Source organism: Olea europaea, unplaced genomic scaffold, assembly GCF_002742605.1.
Source record: "Olea europaea var. sylvestris unplaced genomic scaffold, O_europaea_v1 scaffold383, whole genome shotgun sequence".
Classification (NCBI taxonomy): Eukaryota; Viridiplantae; Streptophyta; class Magnoliopsida; order Lamiales; family Oleaceae; genus Olea; species Olea europaea.
Window position 1 is genome coordinate 70,607 of NW_019257731.1, and position 20,917 is coordinate 91,523.

Genomic DNA, 20,917 nt, shown 5'->3' on the forward strand with positions numbered 1-20,917 from the left:
CTTTGAGTTTTTGGTCTCCTGAGTATAACACCTTTATTTTCCCTCTTGGCCCCCATGTTTATTACCTTAAGGGATGTTGGGGCCCTGGTGAATCTACCACCTTTGGGCGATACCATTTTTCCTGGTATCTTGGTTTCTGGTGGTGCCCTAAAGTTTGGTAAAACCTACACCGATTTTTATTCAAGCCTGCAAACCCTTCACAATCATTCGAGCGCTGACCCTTCCCATACTGAGCGAGTGGCTTTCCTTTTAGTTTGACTTTGTAAATATATTTTGTGTGTGCCAAGCATAAAGCTCTCCCTGAGTTATTTACCTATAGCGCACGAATTGGGGCGTGGCAGGCCTTTGAATTTATGTTCTTTGTTTTTGGCTGCCCTTTATAGAGGCATGACCTCTCTTCAAACTCAATTGAAGAATGGTGCATCTCCCACTGGCAGTGGACCTCTTTGGTTCACTCAACTGTGGTTGAGATCCTATTTTCCATTGCTTGGTGCTCCATCAATCTCTCACTCCTCTGCTAGCTGTTATGGGCTAGTCATGGAGCCCTTAGCTCCTGTAAATATGTCCAGAAGGGACATTTTTTCATTCTTTTATTCTTTGGATTCAATCCCTTCCTTTTTTCCTTTTCCTCCTTTTTTGACTCCAAACTATGTACATCCCCCTTCCACGATAGATAGCGCGAGCACCTCCCTGCTCATTTGGATCCAGTTTTTAACCGGGAGGGAGCTATTTCATGATATTCTAATTGGGACCAATGCCAAGGCGGGGGTAGAAATTTATGCTCCCCAATTTTTTGCTCTTCAGCTTGGTTTCGGCCAAACTTGGCCTGTTCCTCCTTGCTATTCAAGGAACTTAGTTGACCGTTTTTATACCATTAATAAGGCGGAGGCAGAGGCTATAGATGCTCGTAATCTTCTTTTAACCAGCCATTTTTCATTAGCCCCTTTCAATTCTAGCCACGTCATTCACCCTCTTTTTCAACAGCTCTGGCCGTCAGTGAAGCGCAGATTATTTGCGACTGACGCTAATCGTGTCTTTCATTCATTAGACCAACCGAGCATTTCTTTCCCTCCTCCTGTTTTAGTCACTCCCTTGTCCATTCAGAGTACTTCTCCTTCTCGTCGCACTAAAGAGTCTACTCGCCCATCTTCTTCTCTCCCTGCCAAGCCTACTACGGCTAAGAGTGCCCCAAGCCGCAAACGGCCAGCCTCAACATCTCCCATTCTGGAGGATGATGTTGATGATGATGATGATGCCCCTCTTATCGTCAGGAGGAAGGTAATTAAATTGGTTTACTCACAAGTATACTTGAAACTTTTCTGTGTGCTGATGATCTTTTAGACTTCTCAGAAAAGCTCAGTCTCTCGTTCAAAGGCTTGGGCATCGACAGCTCCTGCTCCATCATCCTCTGCTGAGGCTACTTCATCCAAATCGGTTGATGAGGGGGCTACGTTTAAAGAGACATCTTCAGTCCCGGAGTCCTCATCACAACCCATGGATGAACTACCTTCTTACTAGGGCGTCAACCCCCCAAACATTGAAGCAGAAGGTAATTCAGTCTTTTGATGTCTTACCTTTGCTTGTGCTGTTAGTTTCTGATTTGTTGCTCTTGAGTTTTGCAGATACTCCTATGAGTCCGCCCGTTGTGGCAACATCTTCTCGCTCAGACAAGAGGAAGTCCTCACGAATGGAGGAGTCGTTGGTGGCAAGCTTGGCTGAGGGCATGCCATCTTCTACGATTGTTGATGAGGTAGTCTTTGCTTCACTTCTATTTCTATCTTGTTCGTTGTAGTGAGGGTCTTTAATATTGGCAATTTTCTTTGCAGGATGCTGACAAAATTGTGTGTTCTATCCAAGACTTGTTCACTTCCTGGGGGCAAGTCCAGATGTCTCGCCCTGCTCCATCTGATCGTCCTGCTGCTTCTTCAGAGGAAGATTTGAAGTTCCTCAAGGAGTCGATACTTGAGTACGTATCCTTCATGGATATGGTTATTGGAAGGGCTAGTGCTGCCAGACACAAGGATAAACTTGAGCACCTGAGTGTGAAGTTGGAGCAAGCACTGACGCTTCCGTCGCTCAATCTTTCTGTCGATTTTAAAGCAACGTTGAAGGTTATCCACTCCGAGGTCCTTTCTTTGCTGGCCAAGAATGCTGAACTAAAGGCCAAACGTACTCAATATCTTCGAGCCGTAGTTGAGAAAGAGTCTTTGCGTATGGAGATTAACAAGGCTGAGGACGAGTTGAAAGAAATCTCTTCCGAAGTCATGGTTGAAGACTCTTTGATGGTTAATTTGGCTGCTCAGATGAAGGAACTTCAAGCCAAAATGGACGACTGCAGGGCGAGAATGGCTGCTAAAAAGCGCAACGCCTCCCAGGGAATTGAGCGAACTAAGTCCTTGGTCGAGCAGTACAAGAAGTTGGAAGTTGATGATGATGTCGCGACTGAATTGAACATCACTTCCTCTCGGCAGAACGAGGATTAGGAAAAACTTAGGGAACGAATTCGTTCAGTATGGGGTGGACTGTAATTAAGACATATGATGTCTTTTTCCTTTTGTAATTTGATTTTTCCTTTTGTAACTTTGTTCATCATTAATGAACATTAACTTCTTGTACATTTATTTGACGTTTGTTTTTTAGTCGTCAATTCTTTAAGTATCTAACTGCTTTGTGCTAAAAATCTTGTCCATTTTCTTTTGAAATTTTTACCACTTTTCCCAAGACTTTGGGCTATTTAATTCCGTTTATTAGGCAGAAATGTGGCTGTTCATATTCTGTCTTTTCATCTCCACCCCCTATAAATGCTTCGCATTTTCCATCTTTCGTCTTCATCTTCATTTTCTTCTTCGAAACTAATTTGCTGCCATTGCTTGGCATTCTGACAATCAATCCGACCCAAAATGGACTGTTTAGTCCACCCATTTTACTATTTACCTTGATGTCACCTTTGGTGTGGGAGGTATAGGAAATATTTTCTGGCCAGCAGCGAAGTTTTTACCTTCAAAGTTCTTCCCATCGTATCTTTGTCCTTTACAAGGAGTCGATGATAGAAGGCAATTTTTGGGCTGCTTGTGGGCCACTTTGCTTGCTGAAAATGCTTCTCAGCCTCTTTGCTCGCCATTGCAGCGATGCATTTAGGAAGGTGGTGAGGCCAGTACACCCTCTTACTCGGCGATCCCACCATTGTAGCGATGCATTTAGGAAGGTGGTGAGGCCAGTACACCCTCTTACTCGGCGATCCCACCATTGTAGCGATGCATTTAGGAAGGCGGCGTGAGGCTTACTCAGCGATCAACCGGGGAGATTAGCTTACTTTTAATTGTATTTCGTAGAGTATCCATTATTTGTATTTTTGTATTCTTGTAATGAACGTTTGATAATAAAGGACTTCACTTGAACGTATTTCGCTCTGACCTTGTTATCCTTTAATCGTTCAACATATTTGATTATAATTTTATCTGTTCACATTCCCATAAAGAAGGAACACATTTTTTCAAATATTTACCGTTAATGAATCTCACGTGCTTGGTGCCGTCTAAATCTTCCAAGTGATACGCTCCATTGGGCAACACACTATTTATTTTGTATGGTCCTTCCCAATTGGGCGACCATTTCCCGTACTTTGGATCTTTGCTATCCAAAGGGAGTATCGTCTTCCAAACTAGTTCACCCAAGCTGAACAACTTGGTTATGACTTTTTTATTATAAAACTTAGCCATTCTTTGTTTTTGCACTTGTTATCTATCTAAGACGTCCAATTTTAATTCGTCTAACCCCAATAAATTTTGAACTAGTGATTCGGCATACTCATCATCATTCAACTTATGCTGTAAGCACACTCTGATCGATTGCACGTTGATTTCCATAGGCAAAATGACCTCCTGTCCATAAACAAGTTGGAAAGGAGTAACCTTGGTACTTGACCGAGGTGATGTCCTATAAGCCCATAAGGCCTTGTTCAGACATTCGTGCCAATTTCTGGCATTTTCATCTATCATCTTTCTGATGATATTTTTTAGAATCTTATTAGAAGATTTCGCTTGTCCGTTAGATTGAGCGTAATATGGTGTGGAGTTTACTAATTTAACCCCAAACTCGCTCAAAAATTTGTTGACTTGATCCCCATTCAAAGATGTTCCGTGATCTACCATTATTGTTTGTGGAATTCCAAACCTATAAATAATGTAATCACGGATGAACTCTATAATATTTTTCTGGGTGATCTCTTTCAAAGGTACCGCTTCTACCCATTTGGTGAAATAGTCGGTTGCAACTATAACAAAAGTATGTTGTTTGGACGATGGGGGATAAATCTTCCCTATCAGGTCTATCGCCCAACCCTTAAACGGCCAAGGTTTAATAATAGGTGCCATCTCTCGTGCTGGCGCCCTTTGTATTGGGCCATGCCTTTGGCATACTAAACAACTTTTTGCATACTGGACGCATAATTCTCCCATCTTTGGCCAAAAATATCCACTCCTAATAATTAACCATCTCATCCTTTAGCCAGCTTGATGAGCTCCACATATCCCTTCGTGCACCTCAGCCATGATCGTCTTCGCTTCTTGCAAACTTACACACTTTAATAATACACCATCAGAGCGTTTCTTAAACAACTCTTCATCTATTAGTGTATAGTTCAGCAAACACAGTTTCATTTTCCTACTAATCCCTCCATTAGGTTCTTTGAGGAACCCTTTAATCTCTGTTCTCCAATCCATTGCATCTCCATCTCGTATGCAGTGAAGTTCAATCTTTTTCGCCTTTCTTTGAGTCACGGGTAATATGATTCCATACTTACAAGTAGACTTCCAATTCAAAACCTTTGAGTACCCTGATGCCATTTGGGCTAACTCATTTGCCACGTCGTTATATATCCTAATAACGTATTGGAGTTCTACTTAATCGAATTCTTCTAATAATTCTTGGGCCATCTCGTATTGACTTATAATGGAATCACTTTGGCATTTAAAATCACCGATCAATTGATGGATCACCAATTGAGAATCGCCCCTAACGATTACATTTCTTACTCCCATATCTATCATTAGTTCTAGGCCTACAATTAAGGCTTCATATTCGGCTTGATTGTTGGTGCACATTCTGTCTAAAGTGAATGCAAACTTGTAGCAAATCCCTAAAGGATTAATCAATGCTACTCCTACTCCTGCACCTCTAGAAGTTTTTGATCCATCGAAATACAACATCCAAGGTTTTAACTCGAACGAATTGATTTCTAGCTCGATTTCTTCAGGCATATCAAGGCATGGATGATCGGCTAGAAAGTTAGCCAAAGCCTGATTTTTGACTGCCTTTTGAGGTATATATTGTATTTCGAATTCTGATAAAGTTAGTGTTCAAAGGCCTACCCTTTGGTGTAAAATAGGGCGCGAGAACATATACTTAACTAAATTTACTTTAGAAATTAAATAAACGGTTACGGACCGTAAATAAGCCCTTAATTTTGTACATGTGAAATACAATGCAAGACATAATTTTTCGATAGCAGAGTAATTACATTCACATTTCGTTAACCGTCTACTTAAGTAGTAAATTGCCATTTTTTCACCAAATTGGTCTTCCTGTGCGACCATTCCAGCTATTGATTCTTTTTCAGCAGATACATACACTTTCATTGGCCGTCCTTGGATTGGTGACACCAACACTGGTGGACTTGATAGATATGTTTTCAGGCTTTCAAAAGCCTTTTGGTGTTTTTCTTTCCAGACGAATTCGTCCTGATTTTTCAGCTTTAATAGCGGCGGAAAGACTTTAGTTCGCCCTGCACAGTTAGAAATAAAGCGTCTTAAAAAATTTACTTGACCTAGAAACCTTTGCAACTCCTTTTTGTTGCTAGGTGGTTTGGCTTCTAAAATAGCCTTCGCTTTATTTTTATCAAGTTCAATCCCTCTCTTGTGTACTAAGAAACCAAGAAATTTCCCTGCATTAACACCAAATGCACACTTTAAGGGATTCAACTTTAGTTTATATTACTTCATTCGTTCAAACGAACATCTTAACTGTTCGAAATGGTCCTCTTCTTTAATGGACTTGACTACTATGTCGTCTACATACACCTCAACAAACTTGCTTATCATTTCATGAAAGATTAAATTCATTGCCCTTTGATAAGTTGCCCCTGCATTTTTTAGGCCGAAAGGTATAACCACCCATTCAAAATATCCTAGAGACCCAGGGCATCTAAAGGCAGTTTTGTGTATATCTTCTTCAGCTATATAAATTTGATTGTACCCTGAATACCCATCCATGAAAGAATACGTGACATGTCCGGCAGTTGAATCTACTAAAGAATCCACCGTGGGCATTGGATACTCATCTTTGGGTGTAGCTATGTTTAAATTTCTAAAGTCTATACACACCCTTAGTTTACCATTCTTTTTTAGTACTGGCACGACATTGGACAACCATTCGACATATCTGGCTGTTCTAATAAAACCTGCATTCAATAATCGCTCTATCTCTTTCTTGATTTCAGGGAGTACATTGGGAGCAAAACGTCTAGGAGGCTGCCTATGAGGTTTAAAGTTAGGCTTAGTTGGTAACCTATGTTCCACCAAGTCTCTATCTAAACCAGGCATTTGTTCATATTCCCAAGCAAAACAATCTTTGTACTCTTTTAGTAAAGCGATTAATTTGTTACTAACCTCTTGGTTGAGCATTTGACTGATGAACGTTGGGCGATCTTCTCCTTCATTGCTAATATTTACTTTGATCAGAGGATCTTGTGCTTCAGCGTATCCAGGTTTGGTGATCCGCATTACTTCGTCGTCCAGTTCTCTTGTAAGTACTTTCTCTTCTAAACAGTCCACCTTGTTGACTTCTCGGCCAATGCTTTGCTCTAACTCGAATACTGCCAACTTATCCTTCAGCGCTTTTAAGGCTGTCTCTTCTTTCGCCTTGTCATTGCATTCCTTATTGAAAGCCATCAGTCTGGCTTTGAAAGCCTGAATGTCGGTCATTTGCTTTTGTAATTTAAAGTTCATTCAAGATTCCTTAATCATTCTTTTGCCAATTACTGGCTCTTCCAGGGCCACTATATTTGGCCTCATCTGTTTGAACATTTCAGTGAGTGTGTCCACTGAGAATGGTTCATCGCTTTGCGCGTCAACCTGAGTTTCTTCCCCGTCTTGTACTACCCTGACAGGTCCATAGTTTCCTTCGTACATGAACTTTTCCACCGAGTTTGCTTCTGCGACAAAAGGCCTATGATCGGCCTGTACCACCTCAGTTTCGCCTTTGTCATTCCAAAAGATCGGGCATTGATGGAGCGATGAGGGTATATAGCGACTTTCGTGTATCCAATCTCTTCCTAGTAGCACGTTGTAACTAGTAGGACCGTCTATTACAAAGAAAACAATGGTCCTAGTAGTTGTCCCTATAGTTATGTCCAATGGCATAACTCCCTTAGCCGAAGTTGCTCCTCCATTGAAGCTAGTGAGGATGACTTCTGTAGGAATCATGTCACCCTCTATCTTTGCGAACCTCCTCATCATCCTAGATGAAATGGTGTTTATAGCTGCTCCATTGTCGACAAGCACTTTTGCCACTGGGACGCCGTTAACTAGAGCTTTAACGTATAATGGTCTCAAGTGTTTTGTCAATTTCATGGCTGGCCGTTTAAAAATAACCTTTTCGACAGCCTCTATTTCTACTTCCTGCTTGTTTTCTGTTGAATTATCCCCCTGTGATAAGTCGACGTGCAGTATATCACGCTGATCCTCTGTCTCCTGAACTTCCTTCCTACTTCTTTTTAATGCTTCTTCATCAGTTACCCAACCTGTGGGAAGGGGCATTATTCTTGGAGGTGACCCATACTTTTCAGAGCGAGGCACTCTCTTCTTCCTTTTGGGTGTCCCGTACAGTACGTAGAAATCGAAAGGACGCCCAGATGGTTCCCCTAACAAGTCTACTTCGCGAACTCCCTCTTGATGTAGTTGCTTTAATAGAGTATTGCGCGATACTCCTCTCTTTCTTCTTTCTGCTTCTAGGTCGATTTCTTCTTCAATGTCTGTCATCCCGTCGTCCTCTTCATCGTTGTAGGCCTCTCTAGAAGTCTGGCCTTCTTCATATACCAGCACGCAAGCTTCTCCTTCATTGTCTTCCCTCTCTTCTTCTTTTTCCTTATTCTTGAATTCATTGGCCAGTAGGTAATTATTGGCCATGACAGGAGGCAACATACCGAATTGGATAGTAAGGGGCTGATCTGGATCTTCTTCATCCCTTCTGTCTCGCTCAAACCTTGATCTCCCAGAAGAAGTTTCTGGCAGTTCCTTCATTGATTCATCTGTACCGGTCTCTTCACTATTTTTGAGGACATTTTGATTGGCTACCTTGAGTAGTTTAGGCGATTTAGGATGTGGCATTCCCTGTTGCTGCCTCATCATCCGTCCGTAGTTTCGTTGGAAACGCCTTTGTTGGGTCCTAGTCATCTCATCGAAGGGTATTGCCCTTCCTGCATTGTACTGGAATGAATGCCATACATTTGGCCGGCGAGGTTGCGGCCTGAATGTTCTTCCATTATCTGCTGGCCTTGACTGTCTCTCAAAAGGCGATCCTCTATAGAATGATGTACCTCGCCCTCTACCAGGCTGAGTGTTTGGGAAGAAGGTAGGGCGATGAGGATGCTGCCATGTCCCTGGTTTCTCCGTATTTCCATTCACTTCTCTTTTACACCTTGCACACAGGACGTCTTCGTCCTTTTTTGGTTCTTTCCCCTTGATTCGTTCAAAGACGCTGGGGTGTGGTCTAGGATCCTCTTCTCCATCATCTATGACCAACTTGAATTTTGGCAACTTGTTTTTTAATCCAGATGTTACCATGTTTACTCCAAGTGGCCGTGGGAAAGGATTTTCGTCCACTGCCATCTTTTTCTTATCATCGAACATAATTCGTCCTGATTCAATGACATCCTGCAATACATGACGGAAAACCAAGCAATTGTTAGTCAAATGTGACAATGCATTATGCGACTTACAATATTTTTTACCCTTGATTTGTTCAGGATTTGGCAATTTGTGTTTATCGCTCAATTTTATCTGTTTATCCCTATATAATTTATCAAATATAAGGTCAGCTTTGGTTACGGTGAACGAGAACGTTCTAGCCTTTATGTTTCCATCTTTTATGGGCTCATCTTTGCCCGATGGTCTAGGCTTGGCCATTATAGGACAAGTATATGTATCTCCTTTGACCAATTCGGCCAAACACATTTCGGCCTGATCGTATGACTCGTCGTCGATGGTATGAACGTCAAAATTTGGGTCTTTATAATAAGTCCCTTTATTAGAATTTTTCATTTGTTCTTCCTCTCTTATCAGTCGCTCATACCTAATCACATTCGCACTCAACTGGAAAAGGTCAGGAAATTCCTTGTCCTGGAACTTCTTTTTTAAATCAAAGTTCAAGCAGCCCTGAGCGATCTTGACAAATTCTTTTTCGGGCAGAGGTACAAAACACTTGCTTCTTGCTATCTTGAACCTTGGAGAAAACTTTCTGCCCATTCGTTTGGCATTTGACGTAGATTCGCCAAATCAGCCAAAGTGACTTCACACTTAGTTTTATAAAACTGAGCGTGAAACAACTGTTCCAATTGTTGCCATGTTTGAACAGAGTTCGCTGGCAAGTTGATGAACCATGAGAAAGCTACTCCTGTTAACGAACTAGGGAAAAGCCTCATTTTATGGTAATCGGTTACATCACCACTTTGCAATATGAATCGCCCTATGTGTTCTAGAGTAGACACCTCTCCTAAACCGGTAAACAGTGAGAATTCTGGCACTTTGTACCCTCTAGGCCATGGATATGCTTGGTCTACCCAATCAGGATATGGCTTTGTGTACGTCGGCCTAATGACGGGACGCACCCCAAAAGTCATCTGATCCTGTACGATTTCCATAATCTGGTTCCTCAACATGACGTTGGGGTCATATGGAATTCCTACAGGTTGGTTAACCGGTTGATTTGCATAAGGCCTGATGTTTGGTCCTTGATTGGCAACAAAATTACCATGATTAGGGTCATTACCATTAGCTTGAACATCTATTCCCTCATTAACACGTGGAATATTCTGTCCATTGTTTAGGACATTATCTCTCACGTTTGGATTACCCCCCAAGTTAGGCATACCACTACCATTGTTTTGATTTGGCACTGTAGTACCCCCTTGGTTTGAAGTAGAGGGACCAGAAAGCGGTTCTACCCCTTGATTCGGATTTAGGACCGAGGGATTATGTCCCACAATTGTCCTAGTTTGAAAGTGATTTGTAAGAGGTATAGCCGGTTGACATATTTGGCCTACTAACTTATTCATTGTTTCGTTCAACGTCTTTAGTTGTTTGGCCATGTTGTCATAGTGTACATTCCCATTTTTCGTAAATCTTTCCATATTATGAATACTTCGAAGATTTACCTGTTCAACGACGTCTTGCGTGAGTTCTCCAAGTAATGCACGCATGGTTTGAGGACTCAATTCCGTCATTGGTTCGTAACGACTGTTACTGCTCTGATTCTGTCCATCTGTTCGTGGAGAGGCATGCTGCTCCTCATATCGCTCGATCACAGACTGAATTCCTCCCTGACTTGCTGCTTCCTTATCGGATCTCTGAGGCATATTGTTTCACCTTTTGTACTTTCAACACCTAACACCACTGTCCTACTAAGTGTGCCAAATTGTTTCGTGCGGGTTAGTCGCTAACAATTAAAAAGGATCAGACGATTGTGTAAGAGACAAACCTCTTGAGACAAAGTCCCCAAAAGGGGTGTTCTTTTATTGGTGATGACTTTACAATTGGAAATTAAAAACAATGTGCCTCCAAGGGGCGCAAGCACACGAGTTACTGAAAGAAAAGTGTTTAAGTCTAAGCTAAGGAAATGAAAATTACATGTTCTCTGTTCGAGAGTTTTTGATTCCTTTTTTCCTGCTCTATGTTTTTTCTCCCTTTTATACTTCACAGACGATCTCTTTGTGATCAACCGCCTAAAAACCGCTTGATCGTCCTATAACTGCCCACTTTCCTCATAATGGCCAACTTGTCATGAAAACTGCCTTTTTTAACTGTTGCCATTCCTCTTCGTCGTTCAACCGCTTTCGATTGAATTCCTTGAATCGTGGAACGTGATAGGACTGCTTTAATAACTGCTTTGATAACGGCACGTCTTGATAACCACAATGCTTTATATTTGTTAAGACCTTGGGCGATTTGAAGGTTTGGGCGAGAATAGAGTAACAGCTCTGGACGACTGTATGGCACTCCATTCGCTCAGATTCTGGGCGACTTGCAAACTTGGGCGATGGCGTTACCGCGTTCTTGGGCCTCCCTATTTGGGCCTTCATCTTGATTTGTTTGATTGGATTTCGTTCTTTGGGCTATCTGATTTGGGGATCCTTCAATTGGACTTCACTCTTTGGTCTATTCGATTTGGGCTGAATTTTTATGTGTCAACAAGATATTAATTTTAGTGATGTTCTTTTATATTATTATCATCATCAGTAATATTATCAAATATTTTTTTAACACAACGTATTCACTACAATTATTTTAAACTAAAAAATTGAACATATTTTAAATCTCAAAATATAAGAAGTTATAAAATAAAAGCATATTTCAAATAATAAAAAATTTCAAATTAATTAAAATTATCTTTTATGCATCATACTTGCAACAATTCGACTTCTTAGATGCTATTTGAGCCCAGTTTTTGTCCAAAATGAATTTTGAAATATTATTTTAATGAAAAATATGTGATTAAAAATAAGAAATATTTTTGAATTTACTTATAATATTATTTTATTGAAAAATGTGTTATTAAAAATAAAAGAGAAAAATATATTTTCAAAACAATAAGGACCAAACAAGAGCTTGATATCTTCATTTTCATGTAATAAGAAATAATATCAAATAAATTTAAATTATCTTTAACATGAACAATAGAACGTGAGATGCTTTATCATTAGAATACTAATAAACTTGAGATTATTATTGTGGTATTTTAATAATAAATAAGTGAAAATAAATAAATAAGGATCTGAGAAGCAACTCTATTTTTTAATAAATTCTAGCCACATGTAGCAACATGTTTTATTAATTAAAAAAAGGGGAAAAGAGTACAACTTAGGAGCAGGATAAACCTCACGACCAGCAATAAATAATTAAGAAATAAATCTTATAGCAAAGTATCGCGGATATAAATCAAGAATTGAATCCAATACTCGCAATTGATTTCCTTTCATGGCTTAGTTAGTCCATTTTGAACTAGAATTTTGCTAGTTGTACAATCGGAGTTGACAACCTCGATTGTACATATAGCATGCCCCTTTGAACCATCCTCGATATACTCAAAAAATTGTAGCTCAAGCAAGAAGACAAGTAGAAGGAAAGCCAACTTGAATTTCAAACTAATCTATTCAAATATTCTTATCGCCTATAAGTAAACTTTTTTAAGCAGTCCATAAATCAGATGAAATAACCATTTGCATGATGGATTAGGAACCAAGTTATCGGCACTGCACATCAATCGTATTACATAATACTTCAAATACACATATTAGTACTTGATCAAGAGAGACTTTCTTTTTTTTCCCTTTTATTTTGTGTTTCTGTTTAGGGGCTGAAGATATTAGACAAACAATAGAAGGATAAACTTAAGCAGCTTCAGCAAATCCAACCCTCATATTCGCATAGTCGAATACAGTGTGATACTGACCCATGAAAACGTCGCCCAAAATCCTGCAAACGTGTTGACAATTTTGGAATCGTTACAGCAATTAGGAAACAAGATGGTCACAGGGAAAAGCATAAATTGGTGGAGCGAGCAGTGTGTATATATATAGGAAAGAAGGTTACCACAAAGGACCGCGAGGAGGGGCCACATCTAAGGCTGTAAATCCACTAATGCACTGAGCTACATCACCTTCACCAACCTTAAGGACATACTGCCAGCAGCAACAACCATAAATGTTAAGGAAGAATATTCATAAATGTTAAGGAAGAATATTCAGTGTTTGTTTGGGAGAGATTATTTGAAGTGAAAAATGATTTTTTCGAGAATGTGCATTTGAAAACCAGTTTCGAGGTAAAATGACTTTTAAATAATTTGTGCAAAACAAACGCTTAGTCATTGTTGACCTTTGCAATGCGAAAGAGTAATTGAATTTAGAGGTAATGCAATAATAACAGACGATTGAAATGCAGTACAACCGATTATCATTCGAAAGGGATAGGCAACAAAACAACAAAAGAAGAAATAAATTTCTATACTGACTGAATTATGTCTAGTTTTCAAATTTTGATAGGTACTGGCACACTGATAGATTATGGATACCCAGTATTAAAAGATGATGCAACTCTTTTAAACATAGAGAGGCACATATAATGATAAGATGGGAAAAGATAAAACATATTCTACATACCTGCTCTGGGACGAGATCAAACAATTTACCACCTATGGTAAAGGTAACATTGGGCATGGAAGAAAGGCTATTGCAGTCGACAGCTGATTCTCCCATCGGACTGGGCAGTCGATCACAGAGCTGCAGTTGAAAATAAAAGCATGAGAACACAAAAATGCATCATTTTAATGACGTGTTTGGTAGGGAGGATTAGATAGTATTTAACAGTATTAAGAAAGAAATCTAAGCTAATCGTGTTTATTATCCAGTCCACTTCTATCCAGTATTACACCTAACATGCACTGAAGTCTAAAAGCCTTAATGTGCAAGTCACTTACCTCATTGATATAGTCCATAATTTTTTCTTCAGTTTGGTTCCGTCTGAGTTGATTTTGCATCCATACAACTGCCATCTCACAAGCAGTACACATCTCATCGTGCATACGATGAACCTTTTTGTTGTTCTTGTCCACCACGCTCTCAATAAGCAAGCTGGACAAACACGTGTTTTAAATTTACTTTATACACAACCAATCAAGGTACCAGCAAAATCAATATGATAGTCATGCAAGAAAAACTAATAGTATAAAGCATTATGACAAAGTGGAAAATTAGGAGTTGATCAATGTTTATATTATCAACTACTTTTCATAGAATGTATAATGGCATGAAATCACTAGATCACAGTGATGTCTAACATGGCTGATAAGAAACTCAGGGAACAATTTGAATCGAACCTAATATCGTGAGTACCATCAGAAGAACATAACCCAATTCTGGAACAAATTTTTTGGGATGCTGCCTGTAAACAACAACATGAAATACAAAATTCAGGTCCTCAGACTAACTGTAAGTAGAATAGTATCAGCAGATGGAGGTGAAGAAGTACATCCTCGGAAATTTGGGAAAAACGAAACAAATTAGACAAAGAATACACGGTTCTATACCTCTGATAACAACATTTCGAGTATGGTTTTCCCATACTGGGCAACAACAGACTTGCATTCCTGGCTTACGACCCCTGAAGCTCCAATGGCATGATTGATTTGAGCAATAATAGTCTGAAAACATGATATTCCAGTATGTCAATCATGTTGGCACATGTACAGATAAGATGCAACACATACTAGAATTTAGCACAATCAGACAAGATTAAGCATGTTTCAGAAGTGTCTATTTGACGGTTTACATTACAAATATAGAAATGAGTGGTAGATAAGTGGAAAGTAAGCGTAGATCTCTCAAAATATGTGGATAAAAAGTGCCTTGAGTACATGAGCCCAACATAGGTCAAGCATAATAAACTTCCAATGCATGACTCAAGAAAATATGAATACCAGAATGAAACTGAATGGGAAGGGCTAAAGTTAGATTTCCTAATGGAGACCATTAACATCACGTTATAGGTTTAGATCTTTACCAAAAATTAAAACCTTGAGCTCCATATCATTTCAGAAAATATTTGGAAATATACCAGCAGTCATCTAGTTTTAGCTTAGTTTTCACTAGATTTGTGTCCTTTACGAATAACTTCTAATTCAGTTTTTACAAACCGAAGTTTTTTTTTTTTTTTGCTTGTAGACCTCGAGAGTGCTAGCGCTAGATTACTTGGATTGCTTTTTCAAGCAAAAAACTCTCAGTCCCACCATCTTTATTTCACTTGCACCACCTCTAATGTGTTGTTCATTGCAGTGGGCGACCCTAGATCCCAGATCCCAGCACTTAATTCATACATGCACCAGCTGTCTTGACTTGCTGCCTCCGCAGAACACACAATACATTGGATCCAAACAGGTCATCCACATTATGGGAATCAATAGTCAGAAGTACTTATACAAACAAGTGACTTTAAGCCCCTCACATCTAGAAAGCACAATCTTGCAAGACCAATCAAACAGCAACAACCAAGTCATGCAAGTTGAAACTTGGGACAATCTTAATTCATAAGATTTAGAATTTTTCTGCCTGTCAAAGTGAATGAAGAGAATCTGTCAACTTCTAGGACATGACAACAGGGAGATATATTACCCGAGATACTGGAGGTTTATCTTCCACTTACACCCCACAACCACTCCCCAAATTCATCTGTATAGACGTACGTAAAATAAAGTAAAAGACAAACAAAAAACAGGAAGATTATACCAGGGATTTATCATGATTGAGCTGTGTGGTGACCATAGATTATAGATGAAACATATAAGGGAAAATAAATAAATAAATAAATAAAATAAAAATCCCAATCAGCAGAGTGGTTGCCAGGAACTCATCTCAACACCAAGCTACCAAAGTACTTTAGGCCCTTCAAAAATGCAATTGTGAGGGACTGCATATTTCATATCTAGAGAGACATCAGAACACTGAGTTGCATGTCAGAAATTAGATGCTGCACGATTTAACACTTGAACCTCATCATCAATGATCCCAATGCATAACAAAAATTTAGGAAATCTCATCAACCCCAAAATGAAATAGGAAGGTAGGAATTGCCTACCATAAAATATGCTAAATAAATACCTCTTAGGCTCCTACACCAGATATAAGTATGATATCCATCTGAAAATGCTTTTAGCAAAGAAATGGAGTTTTAACCATAGTCCAACACAAAAATTTCGTAAGTATTACTCTACAATGCTATTGAAGCAATAAATGAAAATAAAATTAGAAATGCAGAATATAAGTATCATTTTCTATAGTAGTAAAAAATTACACAAAAATGGCAGAATAACATAGTGTGTGATTAAAGTATATGCCAAAGTCTAATTAACAAGTCTACTTCATTTGGCATATAACTAAAGTACATCATTGTTAAATAATCTATCAAGCACCAGTGAATAAACGAATCTCAAATTAACTGCTATAAGTTTATTAGGTCACGTGGAATACATACCGTTGGTCCTGCCAACAATGAGGTTCCAGAGTCCGCAATTGCTGAACAACCACCAGAACAAAAACCTGAAAAAGAGAAATATTAGCTCTGAAGACCTTCACAAGAAAAACTGATCAAACGATTATATAATCGTCAAAATTCGGAAACAAAATAGAAGTAGAAGTTCCATAGAATCACCAGTTGTCTCGTTGCCAACTAGTATGTCACCCATATCAAACTGCAAATGAAGGATAATAATTCAGACAAGGGCAAGGTTAAAGGAAAAGATTGCTGACAAGATACAGTGTAAAATAACCAAGTTAGGAGATAGTACCTGCCAATAGCCCTTCCGAGTCACGGGGACATATGTGTGTTCGCCCCTGAAATGATTAGAATCAATACCACCGAAAACAAGTTCACCCCCATCTTCGTCATTAGCCTTGCGGTTAAACCAAAATGAAAAAACTTGGTCTTTCACTAGACCTTGTTTTACCATATTGTACCTGTAAAAATGTAAAATACTAAGTGTAAAATAACTTGTATGCAACACAGACATAAATATAAGAAAATCAAAGAGAATTCAATACGATACTATTACTGGGTCAAAAACCTGTTTGAGCACTCAACTAGTGGGTATACACTAATTTTGGTCACTCTTCCTTTTTGTTGCAAAATTAGCGCTAATGTTTCAATTCCATCAATACCAACTAGCGGAATGTGCAAGTGGAGTGACTAACGAGGTAATAACATGATAGTTCGGTGCTAATTTTGTAACAAAGAACAGTGATCAAAATAGGGAATATCAATAAGTTGAGTGCCCAAAATTGTTTTTAACCCATTAGTTTAATAACTTTAGTGATCTTCACATTATATAAACACGCGTACATCATTGCATAGTAAAAGAGAAAGTAAATAAAATATTTCATTCATGACAAATTATTTCTTGTCCTGCCTTTTAAAATTCAACAAGTGAAGTAGCATCAAGGCTGAAATATCCTAGTGACCCAGTTTAAAATTAAAATTAATTTTGTTCTCTTTTCTTTGTATTTTGGTAAGGTGGGTTAGACAATACTCAACAATAGCAAATGAGAAAAAGAAGTTAAACTCCAATCTATAATATTGTTTTCTATGATATAACACCACCTATGTTTGTCCAGTGAGTGCCATAAAATATTTCGTCCATAGGAAGGTTTATCTTTATCTTGCTTGGCACATCAATTGTTCTGGCTAAAACATATACTTTGATGCACTACAACAAAAATGTTCTGATCAAGTTTTTAGTGTCGTTAACAGGAGACAGATTTCAATTCATTACATACAATAACTTGACTTATTTAGTTATGAGTATTAGGTTCATTCTTCTAATCAAAAGACGAAATAGCTAATTATATCCCTAATTTCAAATCACGTGCTCTTGTGGATCAAGGAAAACTCCACAACTTCTTTATCAAGACTTCTTGACTAAGACTGTCAAATTAAAGAATTAAGTAAGAATTATATTAATTTTTTAAATTGGTCTGAGTTAACAATAACTGGATATCTTATTACTAATTTTAAAGTTATGCACCATTTTACAGCCAGGAGAGTAATTTATTACTTATCTATAAGAAAAGGGAAAAATCTACAGACTTCTTCACTAAGACTGTCAAATTAAAGATACCATGAGGAACAACCTTAGTCTTCATCTCCTGTTCAATATAACAATAGAATAATTTACTTTATCAAAATTTCAAAGTAAGCTATATATCTCTCAATTTTCAAAATCATTAAGTAAGAATTAAAATAATTAATTTTTTATTTGGTCAGAGACTCAGAGTTAACAATAACTGGATATGTATGTTACTTATTTTAAAGTTATTCACTATTTCACCGCCAAGAGAGTAAATTATTACTTATAAATAAGAAAAAAGAACGTGCTTGAAAATAAATTATTTAAACTAGCCAAACAAGCTCACTGCAGTCCCTCCACTTTGTACAGAAGGCGCTACTTTGTAATCATCAATTTCACATTTTCATGCTATTTTAGTCTAATTATTATTGCTAATGAAATGCATGTCTAAACTATTGCAATTTGATAAACTAAGCTACCAGTTATCTGCCAATGTAGGTTAGATTATTTTATAATTGAATAACTTCTCAAAGAATTCAAATCAAGGATTAATTCAAGTACCAGACAGGAACAGCATTCCCAACAGATATCTCCTGAAATCCAAGTCCAAGAATGCCATCAAACTTTGCTGCCAAGAAGGTGATGCCTGGCTCTTTTGTCGCCTCAATGAAATCCTAATGAAAACAAAATTTTGAGAGGCAATAAGCAAATAAATTTGAAAAAAAAATTTGTGTGTGTCCTGAGGCATACCTGATCCTTCACAACAAGATCACCAAGTTTAACATAGTCTTGGCTGAAAAACCCAGAGATAGATCCGGTTCCATAATGAATTGCAGCAGATTTTCCTACACCAATTATAAATCCAGAAAAAATCTCAAGCTAGTTCTGCAAGTAAGATAACATAATTTAACCTTACGTGGATGATAACTGTCAATTAAAAGGAAAGCAACCATTACTGGATTCAGAAAGAAAAAAAAAAGAAGAAAAAAAAGGATGATCCATCACATATGTGGTAGTTCCTGATATTAACATTGAAATTTCTAGAGTAGAAACTAACCTAAACAAAAAGGTTAGTAAGTCATAAGGGTATCAAAGTTTTCTGAAACTTGTAAAAGAAAAAAACGCCATAATCAATGAAATGAATGAGGCGTAAAAAATCAACGATCAATGTTCATAGATACATGACCAGACAGCATAATAGAAGTAAGAGCAAGAAATATGAAAATATTTCGAGTACCATTCTTTTTGTATGTACTTGAATGGCTTGATTTGTACTTTGAATGGAAGAAACACGCAACCTGCATCATTAGCAAATATTCAAGCATTGGAAAACATTGGCTACAATCATTCAGAAAAGAAAACCTGGAAGGGGAATTAGAGAGGAGAGCAAGACTTTTAGCCGTAGAAGTAAAAAGACTTCAAAAAGAACTCACAGAAAAATAGCATTTTGCCGAGGGCACCCAAAGATTAGAACTTCCTGTGTCAAAAATCACAGTAAATTTCTGGGGCGGTGTTCCAATACCAATCTCACCAAAATATTGAGCATCCAAATAGTTCTTTAGAGAAATGATATCAGTATCTGAGTCTCCAACATAACCACGAAGATTATAATTTCGTACAAAACCACCCTGCTTTGAGTCAGGGCCTTCGGAAAACCGGTTAATCTGATTTAATTTCCTCTTCTTCAGTCCAATTCGTAAAAATTCACCATTGGATGCAGGAATTACAGTTGAGGATAAAGCAAACAACACAGCAAGTCCAAACAAACTGGCTCTATATCTTTTATCCATGTTCCAGAACTGCAAAAATCATGTACAAAAGATCATCTAATAACATAGAGAAAAGGGAAAATATAAAAACAAATATGAAGGGGGAAGTAACTAATCTCACTTCATTTTTATCCAAAATTGCACCCCAAAAAAATAAAAAATAAAAAAAAATAAAAAGAGTTTAAAATTCCCAGAACAGAGTTCCATATTCATATGGGTCACTTCCTAATAAGCTTTTGGATCGTTTTGTATGCAGAAAACTATAACCTATTTTCTCGGATTAGTTGATTTTTCCACTACCCAGAAAAGTTTATAATTTCTGTAAATATACATTAACCATAGAACCTTAAATCTATTACGAAAAAAATATATGATACATCTTGATTTACCAAGAAAAAGAGAGTATATTTTCCTACAACTTGAACAACATAAGAGGAAATGGGTTGAATTCTACTCACCCCAGGGATCGAAGCTAAAGAAATATTGCAAATATGAAAATCCAAGTCAACTGTAGGCATAACTACATAGCAATAGCAGTTTGACAGTGCCAAAGTATAAAATCAGGGTTAAATACACATTTGGTCCTTCAGGTTTTGGAGATATTCAATTTCATTCTTAATGTTTATTTTGTTTCAATCCATCACTAAATTTATTTCCTAACAGTTCCAATCTAGTCTTTTTGTCATAAGCCCATTTTTCTTATTCACCTGCGTGGATAAAAATCAAAATTTTTAATAAATTTTGATAAAAGTTAAAGGAATGCGTTTTTAACCGTTGTGAAAATCATAAAAAATATAGTTAAAATTAATTATTGACTTTACTTTAGATTTTAATCAATTTTTTTAGCTAAACCAAACAGGACTTAATTGATATCACACATATTAAGGGCCTGTTTGGGAGGGATTTTTTATCTCAAAAAATTGATTTTTTGACCATTATTTCACTATTTCAGCTGTAATTTTTTATTTCTTTTCTCATAGATAGACTCCACTTTTCTTCTAACGGTCAAAAAATCAATTCTCAAAATCACTCCCAAACGGGGCCTAAATTTTGATTTTAATACTCCAAATAGAATAAAGCGTGAAATCAATTTGAAGAAAGGCACCTCTAGGTTTTTGTCATCATTTTCAACATGTTTAGGCTTGTTTGGTGATGGAATTAAAGTTAACTTAGTACACAACGATTTTAACGGCAAACATTTAGCTTTTGTTTGAGCCCTATTTTAGGGCGGGAAATGTACTATAAAATGGTATTTTTTTTTTTTT

At 37.7% G+C, this 20,917-nt stretch overlaps 1 protein-coding gene across 2 annotated transcripts; it reads right to left on the reverse strand.

Annotated features, from left to right (window-relative positions):
* Positions 1-12,403: 12,403 nt before the first annotated feature.
* On the reverse strand, positions 12,404-20,207 carry LOC111386994 (cyprosin-like). Of its 2 annotated transcripts, none has more exons than XM_023011507.1 (14): positions 20,042-20,185; positions 19,317-19,682; positions 19,121-19,181; positions 18,634-18,728; positions 18,445-18,557; positions 16,609-16,777; positions 16,473-16,512; positions 16,296-16,360; positions 14,356-14,469; positions 14,146-14,210; positions 13,747-13,900; positions 13,430-13,549; positions 12,864-12,952; positions 12,404-12,746 (listed from the first exon to the last, which is right to left on the reverse strand). In XM_023011507.1, the coding sequence occupies exons 1-14, from the start codon at positions 20,168-20,170 to the stop codon at positions 12,662-12,664; spliced, it is 1,665 nt and encodes a 554-aa protein (XP_022867275.1). In that variant the 5' UTR covers positions 20,171-20,185; the 3' UTR covers positions 12,404-12,661. The 2 variants fall into 2 exon arrangements, with proteins under 2 accessions (XP_022867275.1, XP_022867276.1); XM_023011508.1 differs by having other exon boundaries at positions 12,474-12,746; positions 20,111-20,207.
* Between the last annotated feature and the right edge of the window lie 710 nt (positions 20,208-20,917).

Bases quoted from the DNA above. Each gene is read 5' to 3' on its own strand.
- LOC111386994 (XM_023011507.1), bottom strand. From the start codon at position 20,170: ATGCCTACAGTTGACTTGGATTTTCATATTTGCAATATTTCTTTAGCT. The intron at 16,778-18,444 runs GTACTTGAATTA...ACATTTTTACAG, and splicing joins GGGAATGCTGTTCCTGTCTG to GTACAATATGGTAAAACAAG. The intron at 12,747-12,863 runs GTAACCTTCTTT...ACACGTTTGCAG, and splicing joins CCTCCTCGCGGTCCTTTGTG to GATTTTGGGCGACGTTTTCA.